Below are 14,082 nucleotides of genomic sequence, written 5' to 3'. Positions count from 1 at the left end.
TTCCAGAAAGTCTCTGTATTCCTGTGCCTGGTTATGTGGGAATAAACAGCATGGAGATTTCCATCCTTCCGTCTCCACAGGAGGACTTGGTCACTTGACACCGGACCTCTTAACCCAGCCGTCTTTTGTAGGAACTAAATTTCCTTCCCCACAGGGTTGGAAGGAGACTGTTAATTTCAATGAACTCAGCATCATTGCCCCACCAGCCGCCTTGCTGCTGTGTTACTGTGGAAGGAGAAAATTTGGCTCCAAATGACTAACAGGATTCTTTAAAAAAAAAAAATTAAAATTTCAGTCTTATCTCAAGTTATTGAGACTGTGAGGTTAGTGTTACTACTTCTTAATGGCCTTCCATGTGGCCCTTATGGACTGAGAATTCCGTGCATGTTAGTACATACTGAGTAAAAATATTGCTGTGAAATGATAAACTGCATTTATAGGCAACAGGGCAAAATCCTAGCTTCTGTTAAAAAAAAAAAAAAGGCTAAAAAGAGGGCATTTATACACTTTTAATGAGTATTGAGCTTGCCAAAATCTCTCAAATTGGTCCAGAGGTTTGGAATGAAGAATTATCATTTGAAGACGAACAATGTGAGTTCAGCTGCAATTTCAGCAGCAATCCCCAGACCTGTTTTCTTTATGCCATGAAAACTTCAGAAACATAAACAGTGCTGAATTGCCACTGGTACTGAATAATTTGGCTTTTATTGTTGCCTGCACTCTTCTTGTGTTCAAGAAAATAATTTAATACTTATTAGGAAATAGAAGGTAACTAAAGATGACTGTGACCTAGTCTGTTGAAAATTTCTCAGTACCTTTAATTTGTTAGTAAATTAAATATATTTTATTTAAGCAGAATCATATATACAGTATATTAACTTTTTTTCCAGGCAATCTTTACTCAGCACAGAAAGGCCAGATGTATGGGAATTGTAAAAAATCAGGATATGCATAAAAACTGTTCAAGTGCATAAAGCAGCCCCATCTGGAAGACATCTAACAGAAATGAAGTTGTACAAAACCATTCCATTGATAATAAAGCTAATTTTTATGGGTCTGACAAGTATGTAATTATGTTCAGTGGTGCTTTTCAGATTTTATCACAGTCAATAAACCGCAGTGGTAATTTCATTCCCATTTGACATATTTACATGGAAACATTTGATTGGAGGAATTAGTAACCCTGAAAGCCTTGATAGATATGTTTTAATGATCTGTGACCTCCGCAGTCCCTCATCTGTTTATTGTTGCAACAGGCGAGAAGTCGTTCCTCTGTGACCTTTGCGGCTTTGCCGGCGGGACACGTCATGCCCTCACCAAGCACCGGCGGCAGCACACAGGTCAGTAAAGCTGTCTTTACTCTTCGCCGTGTTTTCCCCAGCAAGGGAGTCCCTCTGCACTGGGGAGTAACACAAGTCAAATAGCACGTTACAGCACAAATAATACATTGGCTCATTGTTTGCTTTGCTTTTTCTCGTTTTTGTGAAATCGCTATGCCCAGGGTCTGCATCAAATCTGTTAGCTGGGAGTTTGAATAATTGCTTGGGGGTGAGTGCGGGGTATTTTTGGTGGGTTTGGGTTTTTTGGGTTTTTTTTTTCCTGAAGGAAGTAGAATTGTGAAGACTGGCTTTCTTCTTTCAATGAATACTAAATCTACTAATTTTTTTTTCCAAGGCCCAAATAGATTACCTACTGTGAAGATTTTGCAAGAGACTGCTAGAATGTCCCTGGGTGAAAATTAGAGACTACATATAAATTAATCAGTTTTTTTGGACTGAAGCATGGTTGAAAGCTAGCGTTGTTTCAGTTGCCCTTTCGTAATTTTAAGTTAGTTTTTAATTAATAGGTGCAACTTTAAGAGTTACCACATGGCTGGCATGTAAAGCAAAATTTCTCTCCCAGAATTAGTAAAGCTTTCCTACCACATGGTTATAAAATTTTAATATCAGGCAAAATTAAATTGGTTCTTAGTTTCAGAAGACCAGAAAAAGTGTAAGTATTAAACATTTATTAATACATTCTACCTTAATTGTGCTTTTTAGTAGTTCTTTGTAAGTGTTTGATTATTTGAATAGATTTTGTTCAAACAGACGTAGAAGTGTTGCTGTTTAAGCCACTGTAGTTTTTTTGTTTTACTGACTATCATGAGGCTAATGTAATATCATCAGGAATTGCAATGTGAGTTAAGTGACCATTGTCTAATGTACAGTGGAAAGAAATAGCTAACAAATGAGAAGCCATAGTTGTTACATCATGAATTTTCCATGGATTTTGTAAAGGAATCACAGTGGGAGATTTTATTATGTCCATGTATAAACTAATCTTCATTCAGGTCATATACCATCTAAATGTGTAATTTCCTGGAGAGCAGCTACTCTCTTTCTTGAGAGCCTGAAGCCATTCTTCCCACTCTGTTTTTAGTTTATTTAAAGCAACCATATTTGGAGGAGATTCTGATGCTTTCAGAAAGGTGGGATTTTCAGTGCTAGTCAATATCTTGAAACAGATAAGCTCTAAAAAAAATATGTGTATTCAAGGCCAAAATTTGCTTGCAAGTCTCATTAGTTATCCTACTTTCTTAATATTTTTTTTATAACAAGGAACATAAATTTGTGGAAGAATAATGCCACAGTCAGTTCCCATTCACTGCAGGAAGTTTGTATTTTTCAAGTGACCAATAAAAGTAATTTAGTAAACATAATAAGTTATCTTGTTATTAGACTCTGAATGATAACGTGAGCGGTTACAACTACTGGAATAAAAGCTGTATGCTTCAGTTGTAATTAAAGTTTCTATTTTTCTGGACCTTTGAAGAATTTTCACATGTTGGCACAAGTTTAACAAATGTGGGCTAAGAAATCGATTAATTAATTAATTCTTTAGCAAAAATAAATCATTGTTATCAAGAGGATAGGAAATACCTTTTGTTTTTCATTGCCCTGCCATGTCACAGATTGGGATCTTGCATATATCTAGGACTCATAGTCAATGCAGCCACACAAATGGTAAACACTTATTTCAGGATAGGGATATAGAAGAAATGCAAATTCTTGTATTTACCCATCTTGTCTGTACCTATGATGTGAGTGCAGATCTAGTTTCTCAGAAATGTAAGCCTTTATCATCAAATATATGTGTGTGTGTGTGTATATATATATATAGTATCATTAGGCCACCAGCCAAGAGGAAATCTATTTTATTTCCTGATTTATGTGCAAAATTAGGCTGAAAATATGGTGTACTCCTGGTGAAAAGCTGTCCAGGTTTTTGAAGGCATTTTTGCCCTTCTTTTGCCAGTGTGGTAGAGGTTTCCTGTGCTATGATCACAGGGATTTACAGGTTATAGATCATGAAGCTTGCATCTAGCAAGCATAACTTTATATTTTATGTCAGGACTGGAGGCTCGTTATTACTTTGCTATTAACTTTATACTATATAGGACAGTATCTCAGAGGCAGAGGGATCTATCTTTTTGGCATTTATCTGCCTCTGTGGCACAAACAATCAGAGATGATTCTTTAGCAGAAAAATTATCTCTACCTTCTATTTGTTTCAAGGAGAATGACACAATCCACCTTTGCTAGCATTGTTGCACTTGCATGGATTCCATTGTGTTTTCATCCAGTGCTCAACTTTATCTCAGTCATTAGCTGCGTGCACTCCTCCTTGTACTTTTCTTTTCACCTTTATTTTTTCTCTGTCTCCAGTTGGCACAATTTTCCCAAAGCAGAATGCCAAAGCCAATTACAATCAGGTTGGAAAGGGATAGGTATCAAAAATACTCTAAATGGCTTAAATAATTCCCTACTGTAATACAAGCTGTCAAGAGGGCTGACACAGAACATCTTCCAATCCAAAATTTACTTCTATCACCTGTCAGAGGCCCACAGTTCAAGGGCAAATGAACAAATCCTCACATGTAGTTAAGGAGTCTTAACCAACTTAACAAGTCTCCTCTCATCCCAGACTCAAGGCCTGAGATGTCCCGACACCCCAGAGAAATGTTCAGCTGCTGGTAGAGATTTGACACAAGGGAAGACTGGACCAGCCACTTAGACTTTTTATTCTTTATACTCTTTATTCTGGTATTTCTTACTCTGTTCTTCTCTTTTTAGATGAGATTCTTTCTTTGTACCTGGAGAAATGACTTTATCTTGTGAAAGATGCATTTTCTTTAGAAATATTACAGACAACATGAAGTATTACTTGATGTGAAAAAAGCTGAGCCTCAGTCACTCTTGCGGCAAACTGTATAGACCCGTTTGGTAAACAGGATGTTATCCCTTGAAGACATGCTTTTCATTTTAAATAAAAAGAAGTACGGGATTGTTCAACTGAAAGAAAAAGCCATTAGTTTCAAGACTTCAAAAACTTTAGTACTTAATATATTTGTAAACATGATGCAACTGCATGAAGATTTCACTGATATAGGCCATCTCAACTGTAAAGTAGGAACAAATAATTTAACCTATCAAGAGATGCCTGGTGTTTTACCAGTTGATGTTTTTATTCTGTTTTAAATACATCATGTCTGTAATGATGACCTGGTCCTGTGAGAAACATATGCTTTGGAGAGAGAATAAGTGAAGTTCTTGGCTGATTTTGTCCTGGGAAGATGTTCCAACATTGTTTTACGATCTGAGTGCACTTTCTTCCAGTCGCATTCTGCAAGAATCTGTCTCTGGTATTCTGAAAGTCTTTCATTGATGGTGTGAATATCCAGGGCGTAAAATTCTGTTTGTGAATTGAAGCAATGGCTTAAGGAGTGGTCCAGAGTTTGACCACAGAGTTTTATCACACTGAAAGGAATACTTAAATCTCTGCCTGCCAAATGCTTTACAATAGGCACTTGTGGCTGCCTAGGCTGTGATAAACTGTCTTAAGAAACTTTGACCGCTCTCAGTATCAGCTGGTGCTATGTGGTAAATAAGGGATAGTTTGCGGTGCTGCAGGAACACAGATGCTGTAGTTCTGGTGTCTCAACAAGGCTGCAAGGAAAAGATTTTGTGTTTTCAGTCATCCTGAACCGAGTGTTTTTGATTCTTATTTTGTTCCAGTAAGAAAATCTTCCTGAAGATAGGTTTTGCTGGATTTAAAGTTGAATTACACTAAGAATTAAACGATTACCTGAATTTTGTAACAAAAAAGGGTAAATAACCTCTAAATCAGCCACCAAAAATAAACACACACACACATACAAGAAGCATATAATAGCAGATTATTTAAATATTTTGTCTTAATCATGATCAACTAGGAAATTGCATAAGAGAGAAAAAACAAGCAAGGGTAATTATTTCTGGCTTGAAATGAAAACATGGAAACAAGTCATAATTTTAAAATAACTTTTCTTTATATTTTCTCTTACTGTTCTGCTCACCTCCTTTGTTTGCCCGTTCTTCTAAATGTTTCCCAGTAAACTTCCATGTTGTGCTGTAGTAACTGACTCAGTCCCACAGTGCTATCAGTCACAACCTGTGTTCTCTTGCATAAAATCCCTTTTTAAATGTTGGTTAGTACTCCTGCAAATTGCAAAAACCCCATCCTCATCTTCTACACATCAACAGTCTGCATCTGCTTTCCATGTGTTGGTTGTGGTGGGATCTTCCCAGGCTTGATAGAAGTGCATAACAGTAGTAAAGTATTAGTGGGTAAGTACACTTACTGTGCACTGCTGTGGCAGTCACCATGAACCTATGGAACTGCTTAAGGAGATCGTGTCTTTGTTCAAATATTTTCATGCATTTTTGAAGATGGTAGCTTATATTGTACAGAGCACTGTTTGTATGATTGCTTCTGCTCACTCATCTCAAGACATTTATAGGTCAATGTAATAAAGAAAGAAAATTTAATAATATATGTGTTTTTATCCAGATGAGTGACTCACTTTGTGTTTCTATTTCTCATGTGAACTGCTCTTTGACTTTAATGTGTAGTTACATTACTTGGCATTGAATTTATATGTATAATGTAGCTTCTTCCCTTCAGCTTCCCCACCACAGCTTAAAAAAATTATAATGTTGAATACCACAGGAAATACAGCACAGTAAGAAGACTTATTGCTCTTTTCAGCAAGAGATGAAATTTGAAGAGCATCTTTGTTGTTTTCCCTTTTCTATTTACACCAATATTTACAGCAGATTGACAAACTGATTATAGCAAACCTTTGACCAGCAAAGACACCAAAAACCTGGGTTTTTAAAACTTTCTCCCTATCTAAGAGAACTTGTCCAGTAGCAAGAAAAAAAAGAGAAAACTTCAGTTACTGATTAGCAGCAGCTTTAATAACTGCTTTTATATGCTTGTTCTCCCTATGAAGTGGCCCTTTTGTCATTTTCTTCCACAAGTTTTGATTGTTGGAGCTCAAATTTTCCATATCAGGTTACTTAAAAAACAGATGCACTTCAGAAGTTGGTTACAGTATTGTCAAAAATGCAAAGCCATTTCTTTTGTAATCCCATGGTCAGGAAATGTATCTTTTTGAAAGTGCTTGTGTTAAAAACAAAGTAAACCCCCTCAGAGTGGTTCCTTTATCTTGGAATGTGTGTCCTTTTTTGTTCCTCCACGGAGCTTGTTAAGCATTGAATCATTTTGGGGCACCTATTTTTTATTTCATGGGGCTTTTTATTGATAAAGGTAGAGACAGTGAGAGACAGAGAAGTCTTTCTGTAGTGGTAATGGAGATGGGGAGGTGATTTAATTTTTTTTTACCTTTATTGGTCTTTAAATATGTAGACTTTGTCCTTATGGTTATGGATACACGATTTTAAAGTTATTATGTACCGTTGTTTTAAAAAATACTGTCAATACTGATATTTTTACTTGTGTAATTTTAATTTTGTATGAATTAGAACCTTGACAGGGGGTGAACAAGAGTCCTCTTGGAATTTTTAATGGCAGCCCATATTAAAAGAATTATGTTTATTGCCTGAAATGTCTGGGGGCAAGAGGGTGGAGGGAAAACTGGGACACAAAGACAGATTAGAAGCATCCTGGCCCATAGATAGGAAAGACAAAAAATACTTAAATCACTGGGTCTGTGGAAAGCTTTAATAAATAAACAAATAAATAAAAGTATTCCTGCAGCTAATATGCTCTTCAATATCACCCAACCCAAAGAAATACCTAGTTCTCTTTTAGGTTTTTTTCAACTGTACTAATTAACCTGGTTAATTTTCCATAAAAATACTGCTTTTTATGTACAGCTGCTAAGAATTGCAGGCTGTGCTAAGCTGTCTTTTTTCCTCCCCATTTAGTTGGCTTTTGTTGTGTGGTACTGCTGTGATGTATTTTCTGTCAGGTGAGATTTACACATAGTCTACTTGACAGGAGCAGTTAGCCACAAGGATTTCCTAAGGAGAAACTTCCTGTAGCAGTGGGCAAGGATTACCATTTTTCTTATGGTCACGATGGAATTTGCAAGCCCTTCTGGCTTCAACAGGCCCTCACTCAGCTGTCAGCCCCACTGGCCCTGCCCTGGCACAGCAGCAAACCTTTATTTGATCCGTTCTCCCCTGAATGGCAAACTAAAAATCTCAGTTCAGATCTGCCTTTTTTGCATGGGGGCAAGTTGGCAAGGTTCTAGTGCATTTTAAATGAAAGCAGTTAAAATAAGTATGTATGTTATCTAAAATACCTGTGGCTTAACTACTTAGGCTCGAAAATGTTGCCATCTTCTTTAATGCTAGATGATAAAATAAATCAGAACAGGAAATCTTCAGTTCAAGAACAGGTTACGTTGCTAGGGAGTCTATGGCCTCCCAGAGAGTTTAATTGAAGCAGCAGCCACTGCCATGCAAGCTGCTGGGAGAATCAGCTTCTCCAGAGCAGAGTGTCAGGGTCTGACAAGAAAACCCCATTTGGGGCAGGAAAGACATACTTTCTAGCAGTCTCAATTTGTCCAGCATGGAGGCTTCGGCTTTGTGTCCTGCCCCTTCACCTTTCCTTGTCCCATGAAACAATAAATGAAAAACATTGGCTGGTATTCTCTCCCACAGCTGCTAAAAGCAATTATTCCAACTCTTTCTGGAGCTTTCAGAAGCTGCTCTGTTGTCTTTCCATCCAGCATTAGGGGTTTTTCAAGCCCTGAGGGCCTTGCATATCTTTTTCCCTTGGGAAGATAAACCCCAACAATCTCCAAGAATGAAAAATATTTATTTCTCTCTGTTCTCAGAATTCTGGAAAAGTCTATTCCAAAATCTTCAGTGTCTCCTAGTTGTACAGCTTGAAAATTTTATCTTGAAGGCATAGCCGTTTGGGAGTGGCCATTTGCTACTGGTTGCAGTAGGCCACTCTTACTGATAGTCTTATGCTGGGGTGTGTCTTGTGTCAGTCTGAAAAACTTCAAATTATACCTGCTAATAGGCTTGTGGTTCAATTTGAAACTGCCTGTCCTAGATCTCTGAACAGTCTACAAAGTACATGTCTGTTTCTAGCAGTTTAATCCAGGCTTCTTAAATCAAGGATGTTGATTCCTTATGTAGTTTTTAGATAAATATGTTGGAAGGCTTGCACACTGCAGTGAAGATAACGTAAGTTAGGAACTGGCTTTTAGCTTCTCCATACAAAAGAAAAACCTCTTTCCTCCCTAAATGGTAACTATGTCTGCCTGTAAGCCCCAAGGAATGTTTCTGTGACAACCAGTTGGAAAAATGGGAGGTAGGTGTTTTAACTAGTCATCACATTGTATCTGTCATGAGGTTTTGTCTTAGTATCTTCTAAGGGATAGACCCCCTCCAGTAGAAGGAAAAGTACTCTTTTCACATAGCAACTTAGACACTAAAGATTTTTACTTTTCCTCAATTAGTAGTCCTCTAGAAATTTTCAGTGCAGCTCTATATTCAGCATAGATTGAATTTAAGTAATCTGAAAATATTGTCCTAGTCGAAGTTTAGTAGTTGGTGTTTGTTTGTTTTATTTTCATTAACCTTTCAAGTCCTTCTGCTGAAAATTGGCTTACTGTTCAGAAAATATTCACAAGGGCAGAAGACTAACAGGCGAGATGAGGGGAGTGGAGCAGAGACTTCTGATTCATATTCTCAGTCGTAGTTTATTTATGTTATTTAAAGAATAACATTAAAAATTTAGATTGGAGATGGAAACAAAGACACTTTTCACCTGGAGATGTTCCTTTCTGAGCATATGCTGAATACAAGCATCAGTGTGATTTTTCACCTTCTGCCTTCCCCTATGTTGCTTTCAGGGCTGTTCTTGGCCCAGATTTAAGAGAAGATGTGGTGTGAGACAAATGCCTGTCACCTGGTTAGGGTATTTTCATGGAGTGAGACCCAGTAACAAGGTTACTCTGTTTCAGTGCTGTTCTTTCTCCTCCTTTTTGCTGCTGTGTAATTCCCTGTGAGAAGTTAGTTGGATACTGATGCGTTTCTGTCATATTTTGCAGTTGATGCATTGTATTCGGAAATTTATGTTGCATTTATGTTTGCTATATATACACACGGGCTAAAAGCTGTGTCAAGAGCTATGCCAGAAATTTGGGTTTGTCTTCCTTTTCTGTAGATGAAAACTGATAATCTTCTCTTGTCACCTTCTAGGAGAGAAACCATTCAAATGTGATGAGTGTAACTTTGCTTCCACAACACAATCGCATCTGACACGGCATAAGCGTGTCCATACTGGAGAAAAGCCTTACAGATGTCCCTGGTGTGACTACAGGTAATGAGTCATTAACTAAAGCATGATGAGAGAAGGGTTAAGGTGATCAGATGAGGTTCATTTGAAGTCACCAATAAAAATATATTGCCATTAAAACACCATCAGGGCAGCAGTAATTATATATTAAATTAGGAGCTAAATTTAAAAACTTAGTCTTCAGTATTTAGGTGTTACTTTATAAAGAAAAACAAATTATGGGAAACCTTTTAGTGGTAACACTACAGTGCTAATGTTGAGTGTTTGTTTCACAGCTGCTCCAGTGTCTGTTTGAATTCTCTGTGGTGAGGCTGCTTATCTACATTGCCTTTTCAAATAATTTGCAGTTTTGAAATTTTTCTTGGTTGAGTTGCAACCATTTCACCAAGAAAAGTTCTCTAAAAGGCTTACCAGCCTAAGTACTCACCAGACACTTATTAGAACTGGAAGCAACTCGAGTTAGTTACAGTTCTTCAGAATCTTGTTGTTCTGCTCCAATTTTCCTTTTCCTTGCTAGCCAGGGTGTTAGGATGAAAGTTGGCCATAGGGTTGGTTGCATGGCAAAGCCTCCCATGTTACACCACTAAAACCCATCCCCATGTTAGGGCAGTTGATTAAATTTTAAAAGAATAACGTGATTGCACATTGAAGATTACTTCTGGTGCTTATTGCCTGTGTCCTTGGTTTATTATAGACTACTTATTAAATGATCTCAAACTGGTTCTTAAGTGCATCTTTACTCTTAAATACACTTCTTCTGCATTCTTGAATACTTTTAATACCTTGCAGTCAGGTGGCTAGTCTATGTGTACCATAAAGGAATCCATAGAAGTATATTGTGGGCAATTTGCAAGAGCTGATGTTCAAAAAGTTTTTAAAAAACAGCATTATATTTGATAAATGGCATATGATTAGATGTATGTGTTGTGATGCATCCACACTAGAGGGGAAAGTTAAACATTTGATTATACCCCTATATTTTTTATTTTCTTTTCATCCTGAACATACAACTGTAATGTTCCTTTAGTATAAATTTTAATGTAGTTTCCTAAAGCGAGACTATATAATGAAGCCTATCTGCTTTCATAATACCTGTTTTCATGCTATTTATGAGCTACTTTACAGAAAACTCTTGTACAGAAAGCTTATGCAGTGGTCACACATTTTCTGCACAAAACTTATCACTGCATTGTTTTGTTTGTGTGGGGCAAATGTTCTGTGAACTCTTCTGTACTGAGCACCCATTAAATCACACTCTAGAGCTGCTACCTTAAGCATGTCCCTGCTTTCTTTATATTTTTCTTTACAAGTAGAAGTGGTTTTGTCAGCTTCAGTAAGTCATCTAGGAATTAGAGGTGGTATTCATTTGACAGAGCAGTTGTGTTAAAAGGTCTGTGTTGAGTGAAGTAAGAGCATATAAGCATTTGTGTGACATGATGTGCTGCATTGAAGGTAAAAGAAGTGCTGTCTTTAATGCTGTGTGTTTTAGGACACCTAATCTTGCGAGCATCCACTTTTACTGAATCATCCCAATTGGCAGGAATAATCTTATTACAGAGCTAGGTAATGAGAAGTGTGTTACAGTGGGTTTGAGATCCTAGGCTTGAAGACCAAAGAGAATGGGAGTGTTGTAGATGTGAATCAGTTTGAGGTTTGTTACACACATCCAATGACTGGATGCACTTCCCTCATTCAGGATGACAAAATGCATAACCCAGCTCTCTGTTAAGTGAAAGACAGGAGATCATTTTACTTGGGATAAAGAGTTTTCTGTATGGGATATAAATTCCAAGAAATAGCAAGTTTTTTAGGAGTATTTTATTATACTGGAGGTTATTAGAGAATATGCAAGCAAAGCATATTTTGTCAGGATTAACAAGAAATATCTGGGCATACCCTGCTTTTATATTATGGAAAAATAAATGTTTCATGACAATAGAATGTTAGTTTCCATCCTTCACAGGCCAATTTTGACCTAACCTTTGGAGGCTGATCTCTACAGATACCAGCTGATGAAGCTTTGATTCTGCAGGAAATGTGTTCCAAGCTCAGCTAAAAAACATCTGGTAGGGATGCAGGAACCAGAGCTGGGCTGCTGCTGCTGCAAGTTCATAGAGGCAGTGAGCCACTCCGTGTAGCTGTAGAGGAGCCCGTAGAGGGGCTGCTGTATTTATTAGCTCAGCAGTCCTGCTTGTGCCTGCCAGTTTCCACAGTCCTGGGATATTAGCCAGCCTTGTTGGCAAGTATATGTTCTGCTCTCTATCCACCTCTCTTCATTTCAAACTACAATTTTAAGGGAATCACGTTGCCTCCTTGTCAAGTCACGTAGTATTTGTCTTTTAAAGGAAAGTTATTAGCAACTCTGTAAATAATACTGTTTGCACCAATTCAGGCGATGGTATGCAAGTGTCACCTAGAGAAAATATTAAAATGAAGATTTTAAAATCTCCTGATCTAATGATAAAATTCACTACTAAGTCTAGTGGTTGAGGTCTCATTGTGATGCTGTGAGCTCGGCCCTTGCACTGTGAGTTCATCCAGAGTATTTCATGTGTTGCTGTTTCGTGTTGCTTGGCAACTGCAGACTCTTTAATGAGCCTTGTACTTTCAGCTGAATATTCCTCTTTTTGTGTTGGGATATGGAGGAAAGTATTGGTAGTCCTAATATAAAGTTTCCTTTCATTGATAACTGATCTCTGTTCTATAAAATAGTTTGAGACACTTGAATTAAAACAGTGGCTAAGTACAAGATATTTTAACTATTCCCATTCAGCTCATTGGTGCTCAGAGTATTCTTGGAGATTCTTAACTTCAAGCTTTTCAATTCCTCAGCCTGAAATTGTGAATAATCATCCTGCAAAAATTCTTGCCAGTCTAGTGAGTGAAAGGCTAAATAACTCTGGCTAGAAGTACAGAAAAAGGGCTATTGGAAGAAACTAATCTGAATTTAGGAACTGTTATAAACTTTATAAACTGAAGTGAAATCAGCTGTATGATACTATGGGGAAAAGAGTGATTTTGGCTGCATGGAACAGAAAAGGCAATTTATTCCCTATATAGCACACAGCATGAGACATTCTTTTTTTAACTAGAAAAAGACATGAATGGATGTGGTTTTCTGAAGGGAATAGTAAACTAACTTAGCATTTTTAGCTCACAAATTATAAATTCTCTATAGTATGCATATGCTTATATTTCTACTTCAGTATTCTTGTGAAAAATGTTCCCTTCCATCTCTAGTTTTTGTACTGTGACCACTTGATATTTATTCTTGTCTAAATATTTTGTATTTTGATGAGAAAGAAATTGACATCTGCTTTTCGATACAGTAGTATATGACTTCCAGTAACAATTATAATTTGAAATTATGTTTTCAGTCTAGTTTTAAAAATCCTTTAGAAGGAAGCAAGATATAATATTCATAAACACAAACATTTACTTGTATTTTTGGTTACATATTTTTCACATTTGGGTTTTCAGTTTAGGTTTTCCCTATTTAGATAAAAATATGCATGATTTTCCTTTGCATTTACTTTTTCAAATCACACAGCATGTCTCTCCATTCTTAAGTCAATGTGCTTTGTCATACAAAAATATTCATTCACCCTTAATTAATGTTCAACCTAATTTTATAATACAGAATTGGTCTCACAGGGCCCTACACTACCATTACTTATGCAATGCTTATTTTATATTTCCTAGTCATTTAAAAAAGATGTGTTATGTGGCTGAACTTTTCAGATGACACCACCCTGGAGTAACACTGACAACAATACTCTTTGCATTTGGTAATGGGCACAGTAAGCACTGAAGAGCTGTATAACATCCTGAAAATGAGCAGCACCTGTGACACAGGTTTCTAAATCTGTTGGCTGTATAATCTGTGGACAGACTTTCTAAACCTGCAGCATAGTTGGGTGCTTGAATTTAACCTGATTGCAGAAGTGAAAAATTCCCCTAAGTCTGATGTTGTTGATGGAAGATGCAGATACACAGCATTTTCAGAACTAAACTGTTTTTTCGCATATGTCTAAGAAAGGGAAATCTCATTTATTCATATGTAAGGTTTTAAATTTAACTCCCATTTGTTCTGATCTGTATAACTACTGCAACTTCTCAGGCAATTTACGTTCATGGTTTGTGTGAGGGTGATGTTTCAGTGAAATGGATCTGAGTTACATGCAGGAGGGCATGCAAAAGGCAGAATCCTGCTTTTCTCACATGATCAAATTTGTTGGATTATAGTGCTTGGGAGAAGCACTGGTGTAGTTTCATGATGCAGAAAGAGTATTGCTAATACTTTGACCACAAGAGTGTGGGACTGATATTATGTTAATGCGCTTCGGGCCATCCCTCTGCTGTGATTGAAGAAAATAATTTTCAGTTCTCTGGGATTCCACTGTATGGTTCATTTTGCATAGAGTACCCATGGTGGTG

At 37.1% G+C, this 14,082-nt stretch overlaps 1 protein-coding gene across 1 annotated transcript in view; it reads left to right on the top strand.

The window, feature by feature from the left end:
* The window catches only part of ZNF407 (zinc finger protein 407), a 335,977-nt gene that overhangs the window by 200,880 nt on the left and 121,015 nt on the right, over positions 1-14,082 (top strand). The window contains 2 exon segments of the mRNA XM_053933898.1: positions 1,257-1,340; positions 9,549-9,669. Coding sequence (XP_053789873.1) covers positions 1,257-1,340; positions 9,549-9,669 — 205 coding nt within the window.

This window comes from Vidua chalybeata, chromosome 1 (genome assembly GCF_026979565.1).
Source record: "Vidua chalybeata isolate OUT-0048 chromosome 1, bVidCha1 merged haplotype, whole genome shotgun sequence".
Taxonomy (NCBI): Eukaryota; Metazoa; Chordata; class Aves; order Passeriformes; family Viduidae; genus Vidua; species Vidua chalybeata.
This window is presented reverse-complemented; position numbering and strand designations above follow the sequence as displayed.